Below are 23,804 nucleotides of genomic sequence, written 5' to 3'. Positions count from 1 at the left end.
AAAGTTAAATCTAGGTTAAATTATGAAATTGTGTTACTATTTTTTAATTAATAAACATTTCCACTATTTCAAAAAAAAAAAAATAATAATAATATATATATATATATATATTAACTCCAAAAAAATTTCAATAATTTTTTTAAAAAATAAATAAATTATATTTTTTTTTTATTAATTTTAGATGAAATCCATTTATATTTTATTTTAAAAATACTCTTAAATTTTTAAAACTATTCAAAAAAAAATATTATTCAGCCTTAAAAAAAAATCATTAATATTTGTGTAATTATTATTATTAATATTAATATTAACATTAATAATAACGCGCGAATGGTCAATTAGATTTAGTTTATCTAAGCTTTTACTTTGAGTCGAGATAGATTCAAATATCTTTTGGACCCTCTTCGTTGGACCTACTTACATGTTAATAAGCTCGAGTCCTTCGTACATTTCGTGCTCAAAGATAAAGATTCACCTCGGTTCGGGTAGCTGACCACACTCCACATGTGTGAATTCCATATTACTTTTATGCTATATATATATATTTTTTAAATTTTATTGTGTTTTCGCATTTTAGAAAAAAAGAAAAGATATTATGTATATATATATATAACTGGATCCAATTATAAATTATATCCTAAATAAAAAAATTGGAGGGACACGTGGGTAAGTCCTATTGGGCATTGACGCGCCAAACAGAACCGTTCGGTGAGAGCAGCAATCGAACCATCGAAATTCCAAAACCACCCCCAAGTCCAGGTCACAATCCCACAAACTCCAAAGGGCAAAAGCGGAAGGAGATAAAAAAGGCGCCTCAAGAGATAAATCCCAGAAGCGCACAAAGCTTTGATTCCCATCGCATAAACGCATTCCTCTCCTCTCGTTCTCTACTTTGGAAACCAAAACTCAAAACTCTCTCCATTTATAAGGCTTTCTCCATCGTCTCTCTCACATACCCAGATATAAAATACCTCGCCTTTCAAACTCTTCCCGCTTCCTCCATCAATTCGCAAATTTCCCACTAAATTTCTGGTCCGATCGACTGGAAATTCTTTGCTCAATTCTAGGGTTTCCCATTTGCAAGAGGTCTGGTTTTTGTTTGTGTTCTTTTTAATTTGATTGTTTGTTCGGTCTTGTGATCAACAGATCGGGTGTGTTGATGGGCTAGCTTTTGGGTTTTGATTGAGCTTTTTGTTGGGTTTATGTCTTGCCTTCCTCAGCTGGCACCTAGGGCATGTTTTTCTTAGATTTGCTTGCGAGAGGATGGGTTTGTGTATACCCTCTTAATGATTGATCAGAATGGAGTGGTTTTCTATGATCCCCGTATTTCGTTTGACTTTGTTCGTCAATTTGATAAGTGGGTCCGTGATTTCTGTACATGATGTATGGATTACTATTTATAATTCATGGGTATTTTGGCCTGATTTTGGGCTTGGGGCATTGAAGAAGTGTGAAGAGCGGTGGTTTAGTAAAAAAAAAAAATTTTAATAATTATTTTGGAGCAAGAATTTAAAGAGCAGAGTTTCGTTGTGCAGAGATTTCTTATAAGGAATGGCAGATCAAGGCTTGGAAGGAGCCCAACCCGTTGATCTTAAAAAGCATCCTTCTGGGATTGTACCTACTCTTCAGTGAGTTCTAACTTTTCCAACCACTTGTGCCTTCTGATTTTGTATGATAGCTCTTTTTTGTAGGCCAAATTAAAGCGCTTCATTAGTATTAAGTGTTGGGTTTTTTCCTTTTTGCAATTTACTACGATAACTTGGTATCATGGACGAGTTTAGTGATTTACATCCAGAAATTGGGTTACTCCGGAAAAGAGAATAGTTTAACTTTTCGCCTAACCTACAAATGAGCCTTTAATTTTTACGTAGGTGTGTTTTTTTCAACTCTCGAGCTTTGAAATAATCAATATTGAATGGGACGAAAATACACCCAATCTCCTTCTCCCCCCATGTCTCTCTCTTTCTCTTGCGTGCACACACACACACACACACACACAGGGAACACAGCTGTAGATTTGGTAATAAGAGAGTTGAATCGAAGTTCTAAGGATCTGTTACATCCACCAAAAATTTATTGAGACTCGGGAACATCAAGATTTCGTCTATACATTAACAGAGAAAGTCAATTCTGATATATATATAGACTGACAGCTAAGAATTTGTCAAGGTTTATGGTCTAAAATGGTCTGCGCATGGTCTTTGTGAGCATAGAATAATTCGGATAAGCTTCTCCTTTCCTGACAAAAAATTCATATATAACCGTAAGATGTGATGACTGATAACCAAGTAAAAGCATTATTCTTGCTCAATAAATTTTTGATAAAGACTCGTGTAAGCTAGGGAGTGCGAACATTTTGGTTTGGGCAATGTGTCCTTGTTAGACATTCTGACATTTGTGCACTTGTTAATCATAGTTGAAATATGTCACGTATCAGTTTAAAGTCATAAACATGCTTGGTACAATTTGAATACTTTGAGAGTGAAATACATTGTAAATGCTTTGCATATGCATTATTAACTTTAAATTTGTTTTCATTTTTTTATTAATATGTAAAATCATTTAGGTAATTGATAAGTTGGATTGGATAACAATTTAACATAAAGTATTGTTATTGTATCATAAATATGTGTGTATTGTGTATGCATATTCTCACTTTTTTCCTTAAAAACCTTGAGATTTATTCTCAAAGTTCAAAATGTTCTCAAAATTGAAAATATTTTGAAGGACTATTGCAAGTGCAATTAAATTAATTTCAACATAAGATGTAGAACCCTTCTCAGCCATCCTTTCCAGTTTCGAACTGAAACTTCTACCGAATAGAAATCAGTTTTAAAATGAAATTTAGACTGAAGTAGACAACCTCTTGAAGAAGATTTTAATAGAAACAACTCTGGGTTCTTTATTTGCTGGTTCATACTGCCTTTTGTGAAGTAAGATGTAGGCATCAATGTCTATTTGTTCTGGCATTACATATTTAGGAACTCCAGGTATGTATATATAGTTTATTTTTCTTAATGCACGTATATTGTATTATACTGTTTCTAGGAACATTGTGTCAACAGTCAATCTGGACTGCAAGTTGGATCTGAAGGCCATTGCTCTGCAAGCTCGCAATGCTGAATACAATCCCAAGGCAAGTGATGTTTATTGTAAGCCTATGCATTCTTCGTAAAAGAAAAAAAAATATACCATCGCAGATATTTTCGCAATTCATCAGGGACATCAAGAATCCCATTTTCAGGGTGGAGCTTTGTTGTTTCCTCTTACATTTGAATCTGAATTTTTAAGATTTTCAATTGTTGTTTCTATGAAACAGCGTTTTGCTGCTGTTATCATGAGAATAAGGGAGCCAAAAACCACAGCACTGATATTTGCATCTGGAAAGATGGTAAGTTTTTGTCTATCTAATTTACAAACAGCGGGAGCTTGCCTGCCATATTCCAGTAGCTTCCAGTGATTTACTTTATTTCTATGTTTGTCATGAAGAAACCTTTGACCTTGTTTCTGTCAGACACACAAAAATGGTATCCTATTTTCTTATTTTTTATATAAAAAAAATAGGCATGTTGGGTCACATCTGAAAGACAAGTTGACCTGATAAAAAGTCTATGAGAAAATAAAAAGGAAAAAAAAATTAACATGACTCATGTACAACCCATTACTTGTCTTATTAAGAATAATTGTAAAAACCCATCTGAAAGAAATCATAGGGGGAAATCCATATCATGATCTATATTTTATTACATAATATAATAATACCTTCAAACCCACATACTATTAAGGCATTATCAAGGTCAAAAATTCAAACCTCAACCCGACTCAAAAAAAAAAAAAAAAAAAAAGAAACCCAAACCAATATTTATAATTTATCCTGTCGATATTCTTTGCGTGAATCCCTATTAAACAGGTTCATTGTTCAAATAATTTGTTTTGAAACTTGATGAAATTTGTTTGAATTGAATTTAGGTTGAGTGAGAGTTCTCGTGTGCTTAAAGTGCCAGTATAGTTATAAGGATGAATGTTTTTTCTTGTAAATTGGCTGTTGCACTTGAAGAGTATCTTGTTTTAGCTATTTGGATGTATGATGTGGTGTAGGTCTGTACTGGAGCTAAGAGCGAACAACAATCAAAATTAGCTGCAAGAAAGGTACTTAATTTCTTTCCAGTACTCTTAGTGTGTAGAGGTTGTGAAATCACCTCTCTACTCATTGGCTGTTGGGATATCGATGATAGAATCACACAGCTTGAGAAGGTCTACTCGATTTTTATCTTAAAATATTATCATTTGGTTCATTAATTTTTCAAAGGTCTGACTAGTTGTTTAACATCAGTCTTCAATCCCTGATTCAGTGATTTAAATTGAATTTTGAAGTTTAAATCTCACAGATTTCATTTTATAAGTATTCCAGAAATAATGTCTCTAATTTAGGAAATATTTTCACCGAAAACCTCAAAACATGGGCAAAAAATTAGAGATATGAGCTGAGATATATCTTATTAGTTAGTTGTTAGGTTTTAGGTGTGGAGAATAGTTGATAGTTAAAAGTAATTTTTAGTGTGCATCTTATTGTAGCAAGAAATATGTGTGGATATTTACATATTTAGGCGTTGATATGTCATCTGAGATTAAATCATCATAGGGAACCACCAATCACGATCAGTTGATGTTCAGTTTATTGATTTTCTTATTAATCTAAAATCTTTCCATCTCATGAAACAACGCCCTTCTATTTAATATGAAGCTATTCTTTATCTGATATTGGACCTTGTTTCCTCTCTCCAGTATGCCCGTATAATCCAAAAACTTGGATTTCCTGCCAAGTTCAAGGTAACGTGCTTCTCTTCCCCTCATGTGTAGGGTCCACTGGAAACTCTTTCAGATCTTTTTTTTTTTTTTTTTATTTAAACAAATAGAAAGTATCTTTCAGTAAGAACGGAAGAAGACAAAAGAGAGGAAAAATAAGATATACACAATTTAGAGAGGGAAACTAAAATTATTTATCACATTTTCATACAAATTCTTCATCTGACCAATTTTTTTGCGTGCATGGAACTGCAAATGCCGTCAGGCAGACTCTTAGATCCATGATCTCATTCGCATTCAAATTGAACAATGAATTAGCTTTACCTCATGATGCTTTTAGCTGATGGCCTTTTCTATTGCTTTTCTCATTTATTTGGTGTTTGTTATTGCTGTAATATATGCTTATGCGTTTTTAATCTGGTGCAGGATTTTAAGATTCAGAATATTGTTGGCTCATGTGATGTTAAGTTTCCCATAAGACTCGAGGGTCTTGCATATTCACACGGTGCCTTTTCAAGTGTAAGCTTTAGATCTTTATCTTTGTCAGATTCCTAAGGTCCACAGTTTGCTAGCATTTTTCTGCTAGAAATCTTTACCTCTTCTGATATATTCTTTTGGGGGCATGACCTGAATGTATGTATATTTTTGTGCTTGACTATGGTTTGTCCAATATTTTGAGTGATTCTTTGATATGGACTTTTTGTGGGGAACTAGTCCATTAATGATTTTTCATGTGCCAACAAGGTTGAAATTTTACCATATGTTTTTTTCAGGTTAACCATTATATTTTGATGTTGAACTTCTTAGATATGTGAGATGTAACTTCGTTATTTATTCTTTGCTCTCCATTTCTTTTCAGTACGAACCAGAGTTATTTCCTGGATTGATTTATCGGATGAAACAACCAAAGATTGTGCTTCTCATTTTCGTTTCTGGAAAAATAGTTCTCACTGGGGCTAAGGTAAAAATTCAACTGCCATTTCCCGTTCTTGTTAAAATCAGTGTTGTTTTTTTTATTTTTTTTTTAATTTAATTTTATATCAAAGAACCAAGTTCCATTGTTTCCCCCCTCAAAGACTCCATAAAATAGCTCAAGCCCCATCTTACGGAGAAACTCTTCGATCAGCCCCTGTTATCTTATATTCGTATTTTCTAGTCTGAACCCTAAATTCAGCAAAAATGTACTTCCAAATAGATTGAAGCTTGCCAATAATTAAATTCTTGGTAAGATGATAAAAAATCGTTGATAAATACTATTAGATTACAGATGATATATTAGTAATCAGCTAAGGAGTTTGTTAGCCGGAGATGGTCATGAATAGAGGAGTAATGGAGGGTGAACACGTGATGGTTTAGTTATTTGAGTTCGGGCGTGAGTTATTCAGTAGGGAGGTCTCCAAGTTCCTTGACTCGGATGTGTTACTGGTCCTCTGATTTCAATAAAGTGCTTTATTGTATGCATCAATTATCAAAGATTCAATTAGCGGTCAAAATGATTTTAGTATGACTTATGGTCACTTTTGACCAATCTTGAGACAAGGATTAGATGAACAGAAATTACAGGAATGCATTACCCTCTGTGGATAGTGACTGTCACTCAACCAGTCATCTTTGATCTGTGAATATCTGTATTTTGATTCCTTCAGGTGAGAGAGGAGACATACACAGCATTTGAGAACATATACCCAGTGCTTACAGAGTTCAGGAAAAACCAGCAATGGTAAGATGCTTCAACTAAAACTCTCAAGAGTTCAATTTTTGTTTTTTACTCCCATATATTCTCTTGGACTGGATTTCTTCACATTTGGGTCTGAGCCTGAATTTTGTGCTGGGAGAAATGAATAAATCTGAACTCACTCTAAAATAAAACAAGCAAGCTTATTGCTCGTCGTTTCGTCTTTACGAACATATGTTTGCAGCTTTTCTGGTTGTCATTTCGTCTTACCGAACATCTATTTGCAGATTCTTGGCTTCGGACTAGGCATCCAGGAAGTCAATTTTCCTTCATGCTTAGAGAACAAACGGACTGGCACACAGACAGAAGCTAGCTAGCCGGAAAAAAGTGTATTTATGGTGAGATTGCTTCCTGTTTGAGGATATGGAAGAAGACCTTTGGTTTTTGGCATAAAATGGAGGGGCCTAGTGATGAGCATTACATGCATGTCTTTTCTTTTAGTGTCCTGTTCATCTGTGTGATAAAAAGTGGAGGGAAGTTGTTGAACTTTCTTTTTTTTTCCTTGAAGTTTTGATATTGTTTGATCAAAGGGGGGGATTGTGTATAGAAGAATGTTTTTCTCCATTAACTCACACCAGACAATTATGCAATTTATAATATGCTTTACACAAGGTCATGTAAACTGTAAAGTAGTTCTACTTCATAAATTATAAATTATAAGAAATTATTAGAAATGATTCGAGTTGGGGAGGGTTGCCCTCGTCCATTACAACGAAGATTAGTTAGTTTGTAATTGTTGATGTCGTGCCCAGCTTTGAGAGCTTCTCTCTCCAGCCCACACAACATATCGAGCATCATTTTCTCTTCTCAAGTCAGAGTCGTCGTATATACTATGGAGAGTCGTAGTATATATTACTATGGAGAGACTAAGCTCTATTTTAGAGATTGGACTCTCTTTCTCTGCTATTAAGAAGAAATTGTTCTCAAGCCACGTTTTTTGGTTTTTTGGATCTACGTGTTCCTTGTCGGGCTTAAATCGATCCACGTGTTCCCGACCAGTCAAATAAATGGATTAAAATTATAATGAGGTGGTGGAAAAATACTTTTATTGGATTAATAAATGGATTAACAAATGATAAATGAATTTTTTGGCACTAAATTTAACTCATTAATCATTTCAATGAATAAGTAACGGATGGGTACATGTAAAGGTTAAAAAAAAAAAAAAAAGAGTAAGTTTGCATTTTCTTGAAGCATTTATTTATTTCTAAAGGTAAATATATCTCTCATAAATATAATAACTTTTTACTGCCATGGATCTTGATATCTAGACATCATGGACTCAAATTATCTTATTCAACATGAGAAGGCCCTTACAGCCACCACCAACAATGGGACATCATCAAGGCTACATCGTCTAGTTCATCGATAGAGACTGATGGAATGAAGAACATTTCTTGTTGTCTGCTTTAAAGCAGCCATTTTTTGATCTAATACTTTACAGTTGCTTTGATGGCATCCAATATCTACACCAGCCAGAGAGAAAGGTAATGTATTGGTTAGGAATGAACATTTTGCCAAATCTTTTACAAGAAGATGGAAGGTAGTCTCTTACTTTGTTCTTAGTAGGCATGTAGAAAGGTTCAAACACAAGAGGGAATGGAGTGTCCAATCCACAAACTCTGGAAACAGGGGCCTCCAACTACAAGAGAGAGAGATACTCATTTTATCTGCTATACTTGTATAGAGTACTCAAACAAAAGTAAGAAATCATAGTATATCCATAAAACTAGTTGCTTTCTACAAGCCATTGTTCATGTTCTTTGGACAAGCCTTCACCTTCCAAATTTCAAACTAGAATTTAAGGTTCCTTGGATTGGGGGTGTGTGATAAAAGGTCTTAGCCTACTCAAAAGAGAAATGTGATGTTAGGCCACCGATTACCATCCAGTACGCTAGGACGAGTACAAAGGGAAATTCACCCAAGCCAGGCTTGTTACTATGAGATCCCACATTGATTGGAGAGGTGAATAAGTGTTAGTGAAAACGTTGAGTCCCAAAAAGTGGTGGATTGTGAGATTCCACATCGGTTGGAGAGAGGAACGAAACATTCTTTATAAGAGTGTGGAAACCTCTCCTTAGCAGACACATTTTAAATCTTTGAGGGAAAGCTTGAAAGGAAAAACTCAGAGAACAATATCTGCTAGTGATGGGCTTGAGCTGTTACAAATGATACCAGAGCAGACATCGGGCAGTGTGTCAACGAGGACGCTAGCCCCGAAGGGGGTGGACACCGGGCGGTGTGCCAACGAGAACGCTAGGCCCCAAAGGGGATGGATAGTGAGATCCCATATCAATTGAAGAGAGAAAACGAGTACCAGTGAGGACGCTGATCTCTGAAGGAGGGTGAATTTTGAGATCCCGGATTGGTTGGAGAGAGGAACGAAGCGTTCTTTATAAGGGTGTGGAAACCTCCCCCTAGTAGACACGTTTTAAAAACCTTGAGAGGAAGCCCGAAAAGGAAAATCCAAAGAGGACAATATTTGCTAGCGGTAGACTTGGGTTGTTACAACGGGAGGGCCACGAATGGAATGTTGGAGTATTTACATAGGGGAGGGAGAGATTATATTCCATGCTTTGTCTGTTCAGGTGGAGGGCGGGATAGTTACCTGCCGCTCTCTAATCAGCGAGGGAGTAAATTCATCTCTCTGTTTTGATTCCTAATCTTTTTAAAAATGTACTTTTACCAATAGAAATATGCTGAAAATCCGCACTCACCCGTAAGAAGCAGCGTTCAACAATGGAAGCGGATATTTCAGCACCAAAGCCTCCAGTAACCGGAGCTTCATGGCTAATCTACAGATAGAAATGGAGATTAGTAATAAATCTATATCTGTTTCAGTTAAAGTACTCACTTCTCAGGAAGCTTGTTATAAAGAAAAGAAAATATAACTTACAAGAAGTCTCCCAGTCTTCTTAACTGAGGCCTCCACAGTTTCCTTATCCCATGGCATTAGAGTTCTCAGATCTATCAGTTCACAGGAGATTCCATCCTGCAATATATATCGAGCAAACCGAGATCATTAGTTGATTATGTTCTCGGATCCTAGCAACTTCACAGACTGAAATCTAAGAAGTAAACAGTTTACACACATTCTTCAAAGTTTCAGATTGAATGTTGCATAGCTTTCATCCTACAGTAATTAAGCTTCACCATTTTAATATCATTTTAACTATATATGAACTTGAAGTGTGTGATTCTATATCGATTGGAGAGGGAACGAGTGCCAACGAGGACCGCTGGCCCCGAAGAGGGGTGGATAGTGAGATCCCACATCGTTGGAGAGAAGGAATCATTCTTTATAAGGGTGTGGAAGCTTCTCCTTAGCAGACCATTTTAAAAACCATGAGGGAAAACTCAAAAGGGAAAGCCCAAAGAGGACAATATCGGCTAGCGGTAGGCTTGGACTTGGGCTGTTACATGAAGCCTCCCTGGAAATTAGTAGAGTGGGCCAAGGGTACATAATGCACGGGATAGAGACCCAACCCAATTACTAAATAAAAGTAAAAAATAACGACGCATGAACGGATGGGAGAACATAAGTTGAAAGCTAAGGAGAGCGAGATGGAAAGGTTTCCTTTTACACCGGTAAGTAAAATAGTGAAAGAAATTCAGCCTGCCATTCAGATGCATATAAAATTTCATTGTCATAAAATACAGATACCAGAAAAAAAGTAAAGAGATTTACTTTTTCAGCATCAATACAGGCCTGTTCCATAACAGAAAGCTGCGCTCCCCAACCAACCAATGTAATATCGCTGCCTTCTCGGATCACCTGAATATCACATTTTCAGGTTTATCAAACATTGCGTTATTAATGCACTATGGAATTATTCATAAATAATTAGAACATGAAAAGAGATGAGATCAAACCTCTGCTTCTGATAGAGGCAACATGAAGTCATCCTCAGGAACTTCTTCAACAGCCAAACGGTAAAGCAACTGAAGACGAACGCGCAAAATATTTTCATCCCAACTTCTGGACAAACATCGATCCAAACAACTTAGAAAAGTTTTCATACCTTGGGCTCAAAAAATACAACAGGGTTTTGATCACGGATGCATGAAAGTAGCAATCCCTTGGCTTGGTATGGACTTCGAGGGATGACAACCTGTTTAGCATGAAAACGATAAAATTATGGTTTTCCAAAAAAGTAATAATTCATGCAATGAAGTTAATATAATAGCAAAATAACAGAGACACGTCCTAAGTTAAGTTATTCTACAAGAAATGATTGAGACTACACGGCTGCAAGAAAAGATGGCATGGTCTACAAACTAGAGGTAAGAGAGGTGAAATTCTGTCCCCCTTTCCTCCAGTTCTGAACTTCTTCAAAATGACTGCTGGTTTTACGGTCAGATAGGGATGCTAACTTTTGGATCATAAAAACTCTATTCTTTGCTCGTCAGAAGACCCTCTGCCAATACATTGGCTGCCAACATATGGGTCATAAATGAAGGCTCCTTAATCTATAAATGACGCTAACGCCGATACATAACGGGCCAAAAAGACAATATCTGCAAGCGATGATCTTGAACTGTTACAAATGGTATCATAGCTAGACATCGGGCAGTGTGCCAGCGAGAACATTGGGCCTCCAAGGAGGTGGATTGTGAGATCCCACATCGGTTGGAGAGGGGAACGAAACATTCCGTATAACGGTATGGAAACCTCTCCCTAGTAGACACATTTTAAAACCGTGAGGCTGACGACAATACATAACAGGCCAAAGAGGACAATATCTGCTAGCGGTGAGCTTGGATTGTTACATATTTGTCACAAAGTACTGAAAAGACCTAAAACTTATCAAGACAAATTAGCAGAAGATGGAAACAAACTTTGATTCCAGGAACATGACAGAAGAAAGCTTCAGGTGATTGTGAGTGATAATGACCACCATGACCAACAGCTCCATATGGTGCTCTAATTGTTAAACCTGAGAGGATTCGTAAATAAGCGTGACATGAAGGGCCAATAACAAGAAAGTAAACATGAAAGAAGTTGGCTGTATGCAAAGAGATGGGGAAATCTACCACCACAATTGAACTGATTTCCGCTACGATATCTGAACTTTGCAGCTTCATTAACTATCTACGAAGGCCAAAACTTTTCTCAAGATAATGCCAAACAAGATGGCAGGAGGAAGAATTACAACGAAGTTGAAAGCTTACCTGATCAAAAGCTGGATAAATGTAATCTGCAAACTGAATTTCTGCTATGGCCCTATTTCCCTACCACGTGAAACGACTTCCGTGTTAGAAGAGGGAAAAGATGTGAGAAACAAAGAAATTCCATCACATGGCTAAGTATGCAAATTCCTCAAAATTACCATTGCTGCAAGACCAATGCCAAAGCCAACAATTCCCTGTATTAAAAATGAGTTAAAATGAAGCTTTTCACATATACTCGATAATAGAATATTGATCACATGATATTACTAGGAAGAACAATGGCTGTACTATCATATCGACCTCCAAAATTTCAAAGTCGACCAGTAGGCTACCTGCTCACAAAGAGGGGTATTGAAAACTCGATCTTTTCCATATCGATCCACTAATCCAGTTGTGCAACGGAAGACCCCACCGAAGCCCACGTCTTCTCCAAACACATAAGAACTGAATGTAGAAGTATATTGTTCTTAAACAACAAAATTGCTACCAGAACATTAAACAGTTAACAAAGGGTGATAAGAAAATAGCTCAATTCCGATTCATGAAACACATATATGTTTATATAGAAGAACTCGAACAGGACGCCCTAGAACGAAGAACAATATCTGAAATCTCTCGACCTCCTCTGAAATATCTTTGGTTTCTTCCTACCAAAAACTTACCAAAACAACTGATAGGTTTCTTCCTACCAAACAAGATGGCAAGATAATGCCAAACTGATAGGTCACTGTTGCCCCAAGATTTAATCACATGAAGAACAGAAAGAACACGCTCAGAAATTAACAGTTCTGCAAGATTCATCAATCTGTGGAAGAATCGTCCGATCAAATCCAAATAAAGCTCTTAAGATTTCATCAAATTTCCTTCACTTTCATTTCCATGCAAGCTCTCACTAGCTAACAACTCAAAAATCTCAAGCAAAACAGAAACCAAACAGCAGAAAGTCGAAAAACCCAGCAAACTCATCAAAGAAAAAACCACAACCATTTGCGAAAAAAGCAACACAGAATCACAGAAGATTTTATCAAAACTACAGGCGATCACAAACCAAAAAACGAAAAAGCGTATTAAAGAAACACACCGAGGATCAGTTTCAAGGGCAATATGAAGCGCTTGATTGATAGCAGAATACAGATTCATAGATTTTCCTCCATGGCTCGTAAGATTTCCATCAGAGGAAGCAGAAAATTGCCGCCTACAAATGGAGCTCAACAGTTTCGGCGATCTCCTCAAAATCGATACCATTTTGGAAGAGATGAACGAATTGTGACTTGATTTCACACGTTTTTATGCCTACCAATGAACTGGAAAAGCTTCAAACAGATAATACCGAATCGAACACTCAACAAAAAAATTTGTAAGAAAAAATTAAAAAAAAAGAGGGGTCACGAGATTATCCAATGTAACAGCTGCTGACACGACGAAACTCTGTCCCTTGCGTCTTTGAAATTCATAATTATTAACTTATAAAAGCCGTTGAATATTAAATAATCAATAGAAAGATGATCAAATTACTAAAAAAATTAAAAATGTAATAATTTTTTTTTTTACTCTCTTAATTTCCAAAATTCACTTATTATTATTGTGGGTCCCACATAGTCAAATGTCTATTTTGTCCTTTTCATTAATGGTATGAATAAATTGGAAATTTGTTGAAACTAACCCAAAATAAAAAATATTTAAAACCATTAGTGGTAAAATGTGCTTGTAAATGCCCAAAATACCCCTCTTTCTCTTTTGGTGTACATGGTCGGAGTTGTTTGGGTTCGGGTTGGTTGGGTAATCCAACCGAAAATTTTTCACATAGTTCAACTTGCTTGTGAGTAATTTAGGTTAGGACGAAGTACCACTTTGGCAAACCTACCATTATGGTTAATTTTTTTAATATATTTTATATATTTTTATTTAGTTCGGGTTAAATTGGTCCAAGTTGTCGGGTTAAATGTACATCCCTGCCCTCATCTATGTCATTTTCTTTAAACTATACAAAATATTAAAAAAATCATAAATTATTTAATACAATTAAATAATTAAAATTTATTATAACTAACCTATATTTTGAAGTATTTAAGCTGATATTAGATATATTCAATTAAAATGATTTCATACATTCAAACTACTTTAAATAATCTTTATTGAGTAATAATAACAGACATAAATATTTATAAATTAATATTCAATAATCAATATAAATATAATTCTAACTCCTTAAAACATGTATTTTAACTAAGAAAATATTTAATTATAAAAAGAATTAAATATGGCTTTAGGTTTATTCATCCCTTATATTATTTTAAAATGTATCTAATTTACAATTTTTTAGAGTAAGGGTGATTATTGATTCGATCTTTACAGTTTTGGCTAATCGAGGATCCAGTTACGAAGATGGAACAAACAAGAACACGACACCAATAGGAGGATCAGTTTGTAGATCAATTTGAGTTTTAAAAGCGACAGTTAAGTTTGCAGTTCAAATTGATCTAAATGAAACTTCACAAAGTATAGTCATTTTGAGTTTTTTAAAATTCGTAATTCAACTACATAAACTACATAAAATACGAGTACTTGTTAGCTGCTACATTGTTGAAGTCGCTGCTGCGGCGGCTGCCATGTTCATAGTTTAAAGCCAAACCAGACAGAAAAGGAGAGAACAAGAAAATAAAAATCTAAGAGAAAAGGATTTGATCTGATTTGATTGAAGAAAGGAAGGATTATATGAAACTATTTCCAAACTTGCTTTCCATCTAGCTCTTTTACTGATACAGATGGCGGCAGCAGCAACAGCAGCAGCAGCAAACCAAACAACTTTGTTGCCAGATCTAGAGATGTACAAGACAGGAAATTGACAAACCCAGAAGTAAAAAACTAAGAACAGTGAAGAACAAAAACCAGCTTAGAACAAAGGAGGAAGGGAAGGGAAGAAGAACTTGATAGATCTTAATAGATATGGGGAAAAAAAAAACTAAAGAAGGGAAGAAAAAAGCTAAGATCCTCTAGAAACCAAAACCCGGTTAAAACGCCACAACAGACTCGAAAAAGAAGACCAGATGTGTAACGAAACGAGGCAGCATCGTTCATCGTCATCGTCGTCATCATAATAACTCAGCTCTCACCACCACTGATTTTTCTAAAAATCTAAAAATCATTATCATCAGTAGTAGTATTGTGGATTCATTCTGGAGACTAGCAAAGCAAGAACACATATTCCTTAATTGTAGCCAAAATAAGTATGGAGAGAAGAACTAGCCAGTAGCTTGTTTTTTTTTTTTTTTTTTTTTTTATATATCCAAAGCAGCAAAACTTCTGACAAAGCTCCTTGTTCCGACGACAAGAAGCTCCATTATAAACTGCAGGGAGGAGGAAGGAAGAAGAAGAAGGCTCGGCTCGACTGACCCCGTGCACTTAGTATCCATTTGCTACGCCACTTCTCTTCTCTGATGCTGCTGTTGTTGTCGTCACTGATCCATTCTCAGAGATCTTTGTCTCCTCCTTTACTAAATCGTCTGAGGCTTCAACTGGCTTTGGTATTTTCACGTCCACTACTACATCCGAAACTTCCTTCTTCTCATCAATAGGCTTTCCTTCCCAAACCTGCATTGCTAGAACTGTTAAACGCCATGAACAGAGGCAAAAGAGTTTCTCGATACCGAGTTGAGACATGTTCTTACCTGTTTCTTGAACTGCTGTTGCTTGGCTTTCTTCTCTTGGATAGTCTTTTGTCGGGTTTCGTAGAAACCAAAATCGTCCAAAATACATGTTTTGCTCGCGTGCTCCTTGAAGATCTTTACCATCTTAAGTCCAGGCTCCAGCTTGATCTACAAACGAACGTGTTCTTCAGTACCGTAACGAATAAGATTAACAACGAATCGAATTAAGTATACGAGAATAGCTACCTCCTGTGTGTCCCTGCTATTGGTAACAGGCTTGTTCTCATTGTTCTCAAGAATAATGTGTTTTAATAGACTGTTGGGAACATCCTTCACAATATGCCACTTAACAGGGAAACAGCCGTTCCATTTGTCTTGTTGCCAGTACTCCAAGTTCTTCTGAAAGTCCACCGGTCCTACCATCTCAGCAAGGCCAACAAATTGCCCACTGGTATTGACCTATAAAAAAAACGAACACAATATCAAACGCAAGAAAAAGACCCGAAAAGGAAGTAACGATTAACTATCTCGGACAAATACACACCGAAAAGAAAAGAAAAACAGGGCAACCGCCAGCCTTCTCTTGAGCTTCCTGGTATGCAGCATCAAGTTTCTTGTTTCCATTAGGTGTGCTAGCCCAAACATTATACTTGATGCTTTTATGCACGTCATCTTCGCTGTACGACTTAATAACAAAGAATTTGGCCTCAACATATTCCTCGGGAAAATCTGTTTTGTTGTATTGGTCTCGGTCTGGAGTAGACACCTTATCTTTTTCTTCCTCTTCGGTTGCATTCATAGGCGGTAGAAGCTGTCCCTTCACCGCTAGAACAGGCACGAATCCCTTCTGGTTCTTGCTACCCTTGGCTCTGGGTCCCCTATTCAGCTCGTTCAAACCATCCATGTTCTCATTTCCGTATCCATAATAACCACCATTTCGTCCTCTGGGCTTGTATTTGTTATCCACTGCAAGCCACACACGTCCATTTGATCGTGAATCATAACCATGTGAGGCAAACCCAACACCAGATCTGACCGTGTTTCCAAATTGACCGTACAACTTATTGGGGTACATCCTATTCAAGTAACCCTGGGTGGTATTCATTCCTGACATGGGTCTAGGATCAGGATAACCCTGAAGAACGAAATATATTAGATGATGAGCATTTAATACTGTAAAAGAGATAAAAGTAGAAATATAATGCCCATAATGCTTACAACATAGTGAGAGCCAGGACGGAAACTTGGATTCCTTGAAGACTGTATGTTGTTCGCATTTGAGATAGAAGAGGTGATATTAGAGTTGTTGACAAGCCTGGACTGTCCATCTGAGTACAGTGGACCGTCCGACCATGGGAAAGGAGACCTCAACCCGTCAAAACCATATCTGGGATCCTGATAACCCGACGTAGGAATATGTCCTGGCATAGCACTCCTTGCATACGCATTCGAACCAAATGTTGAATTTTGATAAGTAGATTTTAAGGGAGCTGCAACATTGTTTCCCTTTGTTCCCCCACCATTTGTCAAGCCATTACCATTTGGATTAGCCGTTTCAACTGGAACCGGCTTCTGCTCAGTGGCTGCAGAGGTAGAAATGTCTCCCTGGGTTGGAGGAACTGTGGGACTAGGATTATAAGGCCCACTGGTTGGAGTAAGAGGCTGAAAATATGGAGGATATTGATAGTGCTGAGGTCCATACAGCTGACCGTCATTCCCCATAGAGGGAACCGGAGACGCCGCAGGTGAATAAGGACCATAGGGTCCATATCCATACCCATGGTGATACATAAGAGATCCATTATCCCCATAAACTCCCTGAAGAACATAGCAGAAGTCACAATTTGATAACAAAAGACGTTGTCGAAGAAATTCATTGTCGTAGTAGCTGCAAAAACTTACAGAAGTCATTTCAACCCCATCTGAATTCGTATATCTTGAATAATCATCCCAGTCATTAACAGTCCCATCAAAACCTACAATACAACCTTCAAAAAGTTAAATATCACAAAGCAAAAAACAGATGGATATCATTCGAAACTCCCTTGAGTACTCAAATTCTAGCATCCATATCAACATACCTCCATAGTAATAAGATGGATATCCATTAGGAAGATAGCACATGCTTGGATCCATGAAGTCCTGTAAAAATGGAGTCACAGACCGTTCATTTGGAATCTGACTAATAGCAGAATTGCCAGAATCAATGGAGCCATATTGATTAGCGGATTGCTGCACAAACAAAATTTTCAAGAATCAGCTCATTAAATCTCACCAACTCCACCTAAGTTGATAGATTTGACACGAAAGACAGAATTTGAAACAGGAAATTTCTATGAACACTTCAATTTTCTTGCAAGACATCTACAAGAACACAGAACTTCAGCTCCAAATCTAGGAAGTACCTTTTTCGTTGGCTCTGGAATCTCAACAGGTTTGGCCTGAGCATCCAATGATAACTTCTGCAGCAAATCTGCAGCTTTTGTAAAAATCAGAAGTAAAGGATACACAAACTTTGTGGCCACAAAATCAATACAGTCCAGAATCTCCAAAAGACGTTCAAAACAAGAAGAAAAACATAATTTTAACGTTCAAATCCGATATTAAATTCGATACTAACACACGCGAGAAGGAAATCATCGAGAAATATGCGAAAATCTATCAGATCCAATCATAAAACAGCACAGAAACCTCCATCATTTAAACGTAAACGAAGATTGAATCAACAAAAAAGCAAACCCATGACATACTTTCAGCAAATACACAATAGATCAAACAGACCCAAATACAAAACCTTCCTAACAAAAATTAACTCCCCAATAATCTCTAATCCCAACAGACAAAAAACCCAAACCCAGTAAAAGAAAACCACCACAACTGCAAACCCACACAAGCACATCCATAATCAACAGAAGAACAAAATCTCACCACAGATCTACAAATCAAAACCAACAAGAACCAAAAACAGAGATCCAATTCGAGTAAAGAAGAAAAAGGGTAGTCACAAAAATTTACAAAACAGAAAACCCATATGAAATACGAGAGTAAGGATACGATCCGTAGAAGGAGGTGAAGCAACGGTAGCCATGGAAGTAGATCTCGGTGAGCTGAGACAAAAGCAAACGAAGGGGATATAGAGCAAACAAAAGTGGCTGACGGACTGATATAAAAATGAACAGAAAACAACCCTAAAATCCCAGAACGAAGAACTGGGTAGGAGGGGATTTAAGGGTTTAAAGAGATGAAAATCAAAGGGAAAAAAAACCCTAAATAAAGAGAGAGAGATGAGTAAAAAGGATAGAGATGGGGGCGAAGAGGAACCAACGGGTCTCGCAGCCGCCAGAGGGTTTCTTCTGGGTTTCGGGAACAAAAAAAGAGGGTTTTGAATGTCCAAAACGGTGATTCAAATAGCACACACCATGGCTTCAGTTCTTTCGAACCTAAACCCTCACCCGCGGGTGATTTCTCTTAGCTTTCCATTGGATGGATTCCCCACGTGGCGGGTTCTTAGTGGTATAGGGATACAAAGTGGAAGACTAGAGGAAGTCAAGCGAGGGTTTGATTGGTGGGTGATGTGAGAACGGGTGAGAATAAGGGTCGGGATGGAAAAGAAGAACGTGGTGGAGTTGTTGCCACTTAGCGGAGGAAAACCTAATTGGGAAAGGACAGGGATGTCCCTATCTGGGATAGGATTTCCCACTAATCCCAATTCTGGAAGCCAAAAACGTGTTCCAATAAAGGACAGGCTGTCCTTATCCCGGATAGGGTTTTCCCTGTCCTGGATTTCGAGACTTGGCCATTAAGCCTCTCCAATTCAGACCTCACCTCACCTCAACAAAGTCATTGTCCGACTCCATAGACGGAGATAGAGATTTGAATTTTCAAAACCGTACTCGTGTTGTGTTTAGAGCAATTCACTTGTAAAATAGTTTTTCATCAATAGGGTTTTGCACGGTTCGTGTTTTCTCATGTTGAAACCTTATCGTTCTCTTAAAAAAAGTCTGCGTCCATACCTAAAAACCCGGGTACGACAGATGTTTCTAGACAAATAACATTGAAAGAGGCCTGTAAGGACCTAAAAGAAATATACTCTATTTGATCTCGAAGAATTCATACAACACTTATTTCAATTTAATGTAAAACGCGTTCATACTCGAGAAGGGAGATAGTGATTTGAATTTCCAAAATCATGCAAAACAGTACACTTTCGTGTTGAGTTTGGAGCAATTCACTTGTAAAATAGTTTTTCGTTAGTAGAGTTTTGCACGGTTCACGTTTTCTTATATTGAAAACTTATCACTTTCTTAGAGAAGTCTGCATCCGAGCCTAAAACCCCGAGCAGGACAGAAATTTCTAAACAAATAACATTGAAAGATCATCTCCATCGAAATGTATAATCTAACTTTTTAATATTTCATATGGAAAAAGCTTCCGAAATTTCTATTTAAGAATAAGTAAGCATCTCTTGTAAAATATGAGCAACACCAAATCCTTCTAGAGCCCAAACCTCCATTTCTCCCACCCATTGTCCGTCTTGCTTGGCCCTGCAACGAGCGCAACCCTTGTGTTTAGTTGCCAACCGTTGAGGTTGGAACCCTGAGCAGATTTTCGGTGATAAGCCGGAGGAAGGTGAGGATGACATCAAGTCATCATGCCCCTTATGCCGTGGGCGACACACGTGCTACAATGTCCGGGACAAAGGGTCGTGATCCCGCGAGAGTGAGCTAACTCCAAAAACCCGTCCTTAGTTCGGACTGTAGGCTGCAACTCGCCTGTATGAAGCCGGAATCACTAGTAATCGCCGGTCAACCAAGAACTTATAGAATTGATGATTTGAACAGGGTGCTGCAGAAGAAGAAAGAAAAAAAGCAAGAAAGAAATCAGGCAGAGGTAAACAATCACTGATAATAACGAACACTAACGGAACAAGAGGTTAGTCATATTCATCCTTCTTGCTTGCTTGAGTAAAGCACCTAAACTATAAGACAAGTAAGCTTCTCCAGACCATACAAGTGCGCAGCGAGCCCATGCAAACGGTTTATTTAAGATATGACCAACCAGCTCTTTCATTATGAGAGGCGAGACTTGAACCACGGGACAAAAGAAAGTACAAAAAAAATTTCGTATCAATTATAAATACCAGTGAATAGGATAGAATGAATGGAAGAACTCCGCTATAGCTCTTGAATCTTCTACTGGTACGTGGACAACTGTGTGGACCAATTATTTATTTATTAAAAAACACAGATATTTTTAGAAGCAAACTCTAATTTTACAACTGTTTTTTTTAAACAAATTGACAAAATAAAATATGTCTTTAAATTTGACTTTTTTTCGCAAGTGTTTGACTTAGTTAGATTTTCCTTTTCATATGTTATATCATTTAATCTATTTTTTATAAATATTATATTTTTATCTCTAAATTTTATTTGTTTTAATTCCTATATTTTCAATTTTCCAATTATTAGAATTCAACTAAAAAACATTAATTTATTAAAATAAAAAAAACACAAATTTATACATTAAATTAAGATTTTTAGGGTGAAATATTCATATAAATAGAGAGTCAGTAATTACGTTAATCTCAATTTTCGAATTCTCAAAAGAAAAAAAAAATTAATTAAAACATCAACTTAACCCCAATCGAAGAAAAAAAAAATCAAATTTAATGGTTGGACTAGGTTGTCCAGATCAGTCAAATTCCCGAGACATATAAACACTCATAGTGATGTCATAACTTCTAATTATATTGACATTAGGTAGAAGAGTCACATTCACAAGTAACGCTTCACCAATAGAAAACAAATACAAAACCATTATTAATTTTCATAATGTTAAGATTAGAGCAGAATTAATTGTAATTCTATTTTCGAGTTTTAAAAAAAAATTAAAACTTACTCGATTATTTAAGTCAAATTCTCGAGTCATATGCACGCTACTAATGTTGGTATAACTTATAATCGACATATTATACCGTCAACATTGTTAGACGAACACGACTCTCCACAATGGTATGATATTGTCCACTTTGAGTGTAAGCTCTCATGACTTTGCTTTGGGCTTCCCAAAAGGCCTCTCATGACCAATGGAGTTAGTATTCCTCACTTATAAACCCATGATCATAGGATAAACCCATGATCATTCCCTAAATTAGCCGATGTGGGACTATAAACCCATGATCATAGGATAAACCCATGATCATTCCCTAAATTAGCCGATGTGGGACTGGCCTCTCATGACCAATGGAGTTAGTATTCCTCACTTATAAACCCATGATCATAGGATAAACCCATGATCATTCCCTAAATTAGCCGATGTGGGACTTTCATCATCCAACACCTCCCCTCGAACAAAGCACGCCTCCTTTGGAGTCTTAGTCATTTTTTACTGCCTTCGTACCTTCGAGGAGGCTTGACTCCTTTTTTCTTTTTGGAGTCCTTTGTTCGACATTCGAGGATTTGCCAATCTATTGACACGGCTAAGTTTTAGGGCATGACTCTGATACCATGTTAGACGAACACGACTCTCCACAATGGTATGATATTGTCCACTTTGAGTGTAAGCTCTCATGGCTTTGCTTTGGGCTTCCCAAAATGCCTCATACCAATGGAGTTAGTATTCCTCACTTATAAACCCATGATCATTCCCTAAATTAGCCGATGTGGGACTTTCATCATCCAACAAACATAATTTTTTGTTCCATTGTTTTTGTTGGCGTTTATTTTTATTTATCCCGACGCTTAAATAAAAATAAAATTAATAAAATGATTGTTGAAGGTCAAAGTCAAAGATGTAGTCATTTCCACTCTCACTTTCTTGTATTTTCTCAAGAAACAAACAAGGGTGCAAAATGAATACAACTACTCATAGACCCACCTGTACTTTTATTTTCAATTTTTTAAATTCACACACAAAATTAAAAATATATAATTAATTAATTTTTAAATTTATTTAATTGGTCAATGACCAAATACTAAGCACAAATAATAATAATAATAAAGTTTTATTATTTAAATTTAAAAATTTGGTATGTGAATAATAATTTTTATTATGTAGGGCTGAATAAATATATATATATATATATATATATATATATATTAATTATTTAAACAAAATTATAATAAATTTATTGATTTTTAGCTCGATTTAATGTATAATTAAGTTATTGTTTTTTCTAGATATAGGAATAAATGAATTTTGTTAATGAATGGGATAAAATTTATTATAATTATAATAACATGTTAAATGTATTAATGAAATAATATTTTATAGATACGTTAAAAAGTTTAAGATTTACTAAAATTAAGAACAAATTTAAATAATATTTTAAAGATTTAGTTAATAAAAAATTTAAAATTGAGTTTAATTTAATATGTCACATTTTTTAATGTCTAAAATATATTGTTTGAATATTAAATTTCTTTAATTTCAGGAATTAAAGATGTATTCCTATTTTTTTTTTAAATATAATTTTAGTTATTTTAACTTTAATATATATATATATTATAATATTCAGAGACAAAATTTAAAATTGGAACACTTATTAAATATTTTAAAAATTAAAAAACTAAATGTCCATTTGAATGAGAGTAGGGTGTACATTCAACCAGACAACTTGGACCAACCCAACCCGAATTATAAGGCCTAGATTGGGTTGGATTAGCTTTTCGAGTTGGTTTAGATTCATTTTTTTGAATCTAACTTGAACTAACTTAGTTCGGTTTCGAGTGCATGGGACAAAACCCTCGAGTTGACTCGAGCCAAATAAAAAATAGATAAAATATACTCAGAAGTTTACATTATTGATGGATTTGCAGGTATTTCGTATAATTTTCGAGTTGGGTTGGATTACGAAACTAACCGACCCGAACTTTTGGGTTGGATAAAAAAAAATCCCTCAACCCAATCTAACGTGGACCATATACACCCCTAATTTCAACTAAAACTAGGAGAAAATACCACTCTCGCAAACCTATCATTAATGTAAATTTCTTAGTATATTTTATATATTATTATTTGGCTCGGGTCAACCGGAGATTTTTGTCCCATGAATTCGAAACCGGAGTTGGTTCGAGTTCAGAAAAATGAATCCAAACCAACCCAAAAAGCTAATCCAACCCAACCCTCATAGTTCGTGTTGAGTTGGTCCGGGTCGTTGGGTTGAATGGACCCCTAATCGAGATCGAGACCAAGACAAAACTTGAACCTTTTTTATTTACCAACGATAACAAAATAAACAAACTCGATAATAATTATGAAGCTAAAAACTAGTAACGACTAAAGTCGGGATCGACGAGACCCGAACCTTTTGTTTAATAATTAAAAAAATATATATTAAAATTACACCGCTTAGCCTCCTTTCATTTATGCACAAAAATCCAACAAAAGAACAATGAAAACCCGTATTCTTTAGCTCTAACCTTGCACGTTCATCTTCTCTCCAT

General features: G+C 36.1%; 3 protein-coding genes across 3 annotated transcripts; 1 reads left to right on the top strand and 2 right to left on the bottom strand.

Annotated features, from left to right (window-relative positions):
- Window positions 1–836: 836 nt before the first annotated feature.
- LOC111484910 (TATA-box-binding protein) lies at window positions 837–7,170 on the top strand. Its single transcript, XM_023131553.1, has 10 exons — window positions 837–1,086; window positions 1,536–1,628; window positions 3,049–3,136; window positions 3,320–3,391; window positions 4,099–4,149; window positions 4,786–4,830; window positions 5,233–5,325; window positions 5,666–5,767; window positions 6,453–6,526; window positions 6,769–7,170. Coding segments are annotated over exons 2-10 (603 nt in total). The 5' UTR covers window positions 837–1,086; window positions 1,536–1,551; the 3' UTR covers window positions 6,770–7,170.
- A 594-nt stretch (window positions 7,171–7,764) lies between these two features.
- On the bottom strand, window positions 7,765–13,159 carry LOC111484908 (2-oxoisovalerate dehydrogenase subunit beta 1, mitochondrial). Its single transcript, XM_023131552.1, has 13 exons — window positions 12,795–13,159; window positions 12,046–12,157; window positions 11,872–11,907; window positions 11,714–11,773; window positions 11,576–11,633; window positions 11,381–11,478; window positions 10,564–10,653; window positions 10,415–10,483; window positions 10,230–10,316; window positions 9,438–9,533; window positions 9,259–9,336; window positions 8,097–8,183; window positions 7,765–8,007 (listed from the first exon to the last, which is right to left on the bottom strand). Exons 1-13 carry the CDS (start codon window positions 12,956–12,958, stop codon window positions 7,972–7,974), a joined length of 1,071 nt encoding a protein of 356 aa, XP_022987320.1. The 5' UTR covers window positions 12,959–13,159; the 3' UTR covers window positions 7,765–7,971.
- A 1,265-nt stretch (window positions 13,160–14,424) lies between these two features.
- Window positions 14,425–18,753, bottom strand: LOC111484956. Its single transcript, XM_023131623.1, has 9 exons — window positions 18,415–18,753; window positions 17,766–17,839; window positions 17,442–17,592; window positions 17,263–17,336; window positions 16,579–17,178; window positions 15,905–16,495; window positions 15,607–15,819; window positions 15,382–15,528; window positions 14,425–15,304 (listed from the first exon to the last, which is right to left on the bottom strand). The coding sequence occupies exons 1-9, from the start codon at window positions 18,446–18,448 to the stop codon at window positions 15,116–15,118; spliced, it is 2,073 nt and encodes a 690-aa protein (XP_022987391.1). The 5' UTR covers window positions 18,449–18,753; the 3' UTR covers window positions 14,425–15,115.
- Window positions 18,754–23,804: the final 5,051 nt, after the last annotated feature.

Source organism: Cucurbita maxima, unplaced genomic scaffold (genome assembly GCF_002738345.1).
Source record: "Cucurbita maxima cultivar Rimu unplaced genomic scaffold, Cmax_1.0 Cma_Scf00010, whole genome shotgun sequence".
NCBI lineage: Eukaryota > Viridiplantae > Streptophyta > Magnoliopsida > Cucurbitales > Cucurbitaceae > Cucurbita > Cucurbita maxima.
This window is presented reverse-complemented; position numbering and strand designations above follow the sequence as displayed.